We start from the raw sequence: 3,493 nt of genomic DNA on the forward strand, positions 1-3,493 counted from the left end.
TGGCAGCGGCGGCCCCTCTCTCCCACCCAATTATTTGTGCTAGTTTCCTGCAATTTTACATGTTTACATGTTTACATTTTATAAAACAAGACCAAAATTCTGACAATATATCATATTTATGAAATCTTAATAAACAGCCGACAGACTCTAAAAGAAAATTGGGCCCCATCAACAGGACTCAGCCCCTTGGTCAGCAGCAGAAAGACCCGTGGTCATCATCTTATATACAGTGCATTGCTCATAGATGGCTATCATGTTATACAGTACATACCAGGGTTTTTCCTGGGTCAGAATGAGGCCTTGGTGGTTGATCTTGTGCGCGCACAGCGCGCCCACATTTTTTTGGAGGGACCCCCAATTGTTGTATTTGTATTGTAAATTGTAATTATTATTAATGTACCATGTAGGCTACCTGGTTATGTTACAGTAGAGAAACAGAAAACAGTTACCAAAACTGAGTATTTACTAGCTAAGATTGGCAAAAGATTGGCGTGGTGCAACCGAAATGAGTAAACAACTAGTTTGAAACTAGCTAGTAACTAGGGGTTTAGTAACTACTAAATGCCTGCATTTAGTAATAACTTACGCCAAATTGGTGCAACCCAGTCCAGTAGGCTACCAGATATGATGTTGTAATGTATGCACATTTTGCTACCACGGTTGCCAGACGGAATTGACAATGTCCAGCCCAACCGGTCTAAAAGCTGCCAAATCCACCCGTCCAGTGTGACCAAAAGTAGCCCAATCTGGCAACACTGCTTGCTACGTTCTTGCAGCTCGCGTGAACACAGGTTCTTCCATCAGCGCTCGCCTGCCGCTTCGATTGCTGACTCAAGTTAACGCGCGTGCAGAAAAATGCCACGAAACGGTAGCTTTCTTTCAAGGAAGTCCCGTAAAACAAATTGTTATTTCTCGCCGTGAGAAATAGAGATGCGGCGTGAGAGCGTGAGAACTGGTTGAAATGCGTGTGTCTCACGGCGATTGCGTGAGACTTGGCAGCTCTGATTTTAGTGTGTTTGTGTGTACCAGCTAGCCAAACAAGTGTTAGCTTGTTAGCTAGCTAGCTAGCTTTGTTAGAGATATAATAGATTATAGAAAAAGTTAATGCTTTTGTAATGAACGGTAATGTTGTGTGGAATCAAAAATAATGATTAATTCATTGATATGTAGATTTGCTGTAGAATAATACTGTGAATTGATATGATTTCACTAGCCTACTTCTTACAGTACAAGTACAGTACACTGAGTCTATGGAAAACCTACACTAGAGAAGTGTCCACACCTTTGACCTGAAATTTGTGTTACAGAATGACGAGGTGAGAGGTTCTGAGAGATGACACCTTGATGAGAGTCACCAGCACTTCAGGTATTTGTCATTGTCATTGTATAAGCAATTCTATTTGATGAAGATAGTAGTAGGCTATTTTGTGAAAGTGGTGTTGGTAACAGTGGGCAATCTTTTTAAATGTACTGTCTTCTTTTTTTATTACAGCTTTGATGCCCAGGTGGGATGGGAAGGAACTACACCGAAGTCCCACTAGATGCTTTATGGACTATAATGATAAATGCATGCACACGGACACAACATTATTATTTTTTACCATTCTATTATTGTATTGCTCAATTGTATCTTGCCTAATTTTACTCTCTTGTACTTGTAATGGGATGTAATAAACTTTTGGCACACATGGCAATAAAAAATCATGAATCTTGAATTATTATTATTATTATTATTATTTAGCCATTTAAACATGTCAGCCCTGCAATTTTGTTACCTGAGGGTTAGCTGACAACCCCACTGACAGATGACAGGTAGATAATGACAGGTAGTGTAATGGGGGAGTGGTTGTCTTGAGGGTGTGATTAGGGTGGAGTTAACCAGCTATTGTTCCCACCCATTACCTCTGTGAAAATTGAGCCTGGTTTTCTCAAAATGGTCATTTGGAGGGTATCAGCATTAAAATATCCATAACTTCTTCAACTTGTTTCAGATTTCAATGTATGACACATCATTTTAAAGCTTACAATCTACCCTTTCGTAATCTGAAACAACTGAAAAATGATTTTGCCCTACTTGCGGACTTTTTAACCATGCCCTGTCACATATGCTGCACTACTGCTTCCCCTAGTTCTTGATTAATGTCTCCTGGGTTATCACAAAGATATGTTTCTCTACCGGGATTATGTCAATAACATGTTATCTCCCTCTCATTCATATCACCTTAATAAGCAGAGATGCACAGAGGAGCAATCATGGGGATATACAAAGACAAAAGATGAAGATTTATGATTTATTCCATGTTAATGATTTTATGTTGTACAACACAGGTTCTTTTTCTCTAACAGATATTCAGTGTTCTTCATTAGCTCCAGAATGGTCAGAGAGACATCTTGGATCTACATAGTTGTGTCCCTCTGAGATGACACCTTGGTGATCCTATCACATGGAGCAAAGACCCAGACTGGTTCATACCAGTATAGAAACACATTCATAACCAGTGATCAGCACAGAAGGAATATTTACATGTGGACTGACAGGGAGACATCGACCATGGGAACACTATCATAGCATGGAGATTTGATATGGGAAGCAATAATCAACATACATTTTCTAGAGCATAAACTATAAACAACATTTAAGTATCAGAAAAGGCTTCTGCCATGACAGATGTCCAACAGAATAGTTGGAATCAACACTAATATATGAACCAAGGCACCAGTCTAAACATACATTATTTCTGGAACAGAGCATGTTATATTTAATATCTGATGATATAATGATTCAACTTTTAACACCAATTCACAGAGAAAGATGTTTCTACAGAATAATAGGTTATGCTAAAGCACCACTCTAACAGAGACCTCTACTCCAGCTGACACAGTTTAACACTGCGGCCATCATGATAACCCAATGTAAACCCAAACCTAAACCCAGGATAGAGGGGCTGAGTGAATGTGGTCTGGACTCTGTGGAGGAGGGTCATTGTGTCAGAGGAGACGCTGTAGAAGGACAGAGTACCTGCCCTGTGATCCAGGTACACTCCTACTCTGGAAGACTTAGGGCCTGATACTTTAGTCTCAACACTATTGTGATAGAAACTATAATAACCACCACCACCATGACAGTAACCTAACCTCCAGGACTTATTATTGGATCCAAATATACTGTCACCACCTGACCTGCTGATGTCTTTATATGAGACTGCTGCACTAACAGCAAGACCACTCCACTCAACCTCCCAGTAACAGCGTCCAGACAGGCCCTCTCTACACAGTACCTGCCACTTATGAGTGAATCTCTCTGGGTGACCAGGATATGACTGGTCATGATTCATAAGTGTCACCTTTCTGTTCCCCTCAGACAGAGAGAGGTAGCAGAACATTGTGTTTGGGTCCAGTGTGAGCTGACAGGAATCTGGGAGAGAGAAGAGCAGAAACCAAATCAGAGAAATAATGGAAGTCAGATATCTAACCTGTCTTTGATGAGTCTCTC

At 40.5% G+C, this 3,493-nt stretch overlaps 1 protein-coding gene across 1 annotated transcript in view; it reads right to left on the minus strand.

The window, feature by feature from the left end:
* Positions 1 to 2,864: 2,864 nt before the first annotated feature.
* LOC308174006 (uncharacterized protein) overlaps positions 2,865 to 3,493 on the minus strand; it is a gene marked incomplete at both ends in the record, with an annotated part of 20,067 nt that continues 19,438 nt past the window's right edge. The window contains one exon of the mRNA XM_080549059.1: positions 2,865 to 3,415. Within this exon, the coding sequence (XP_080405185.1) occupies positions 2,865 to 3,415 (551 nt within the window). The remainder of the gene's footprint in view (positions 3,416 to 3,493) is intronic.

Source organism: Nansenia antarctica, assembly GCF_963989245.1.
Source record: "Nansenia antarctica genome assembly, chromosome: 19".
Taxonomy (NCBI): Eukaryota; Metazoa; Chordata; class Actinopteri; order Argentiniformes; family Microstomatidae; genus Nansenia; species Nansenia antarctica.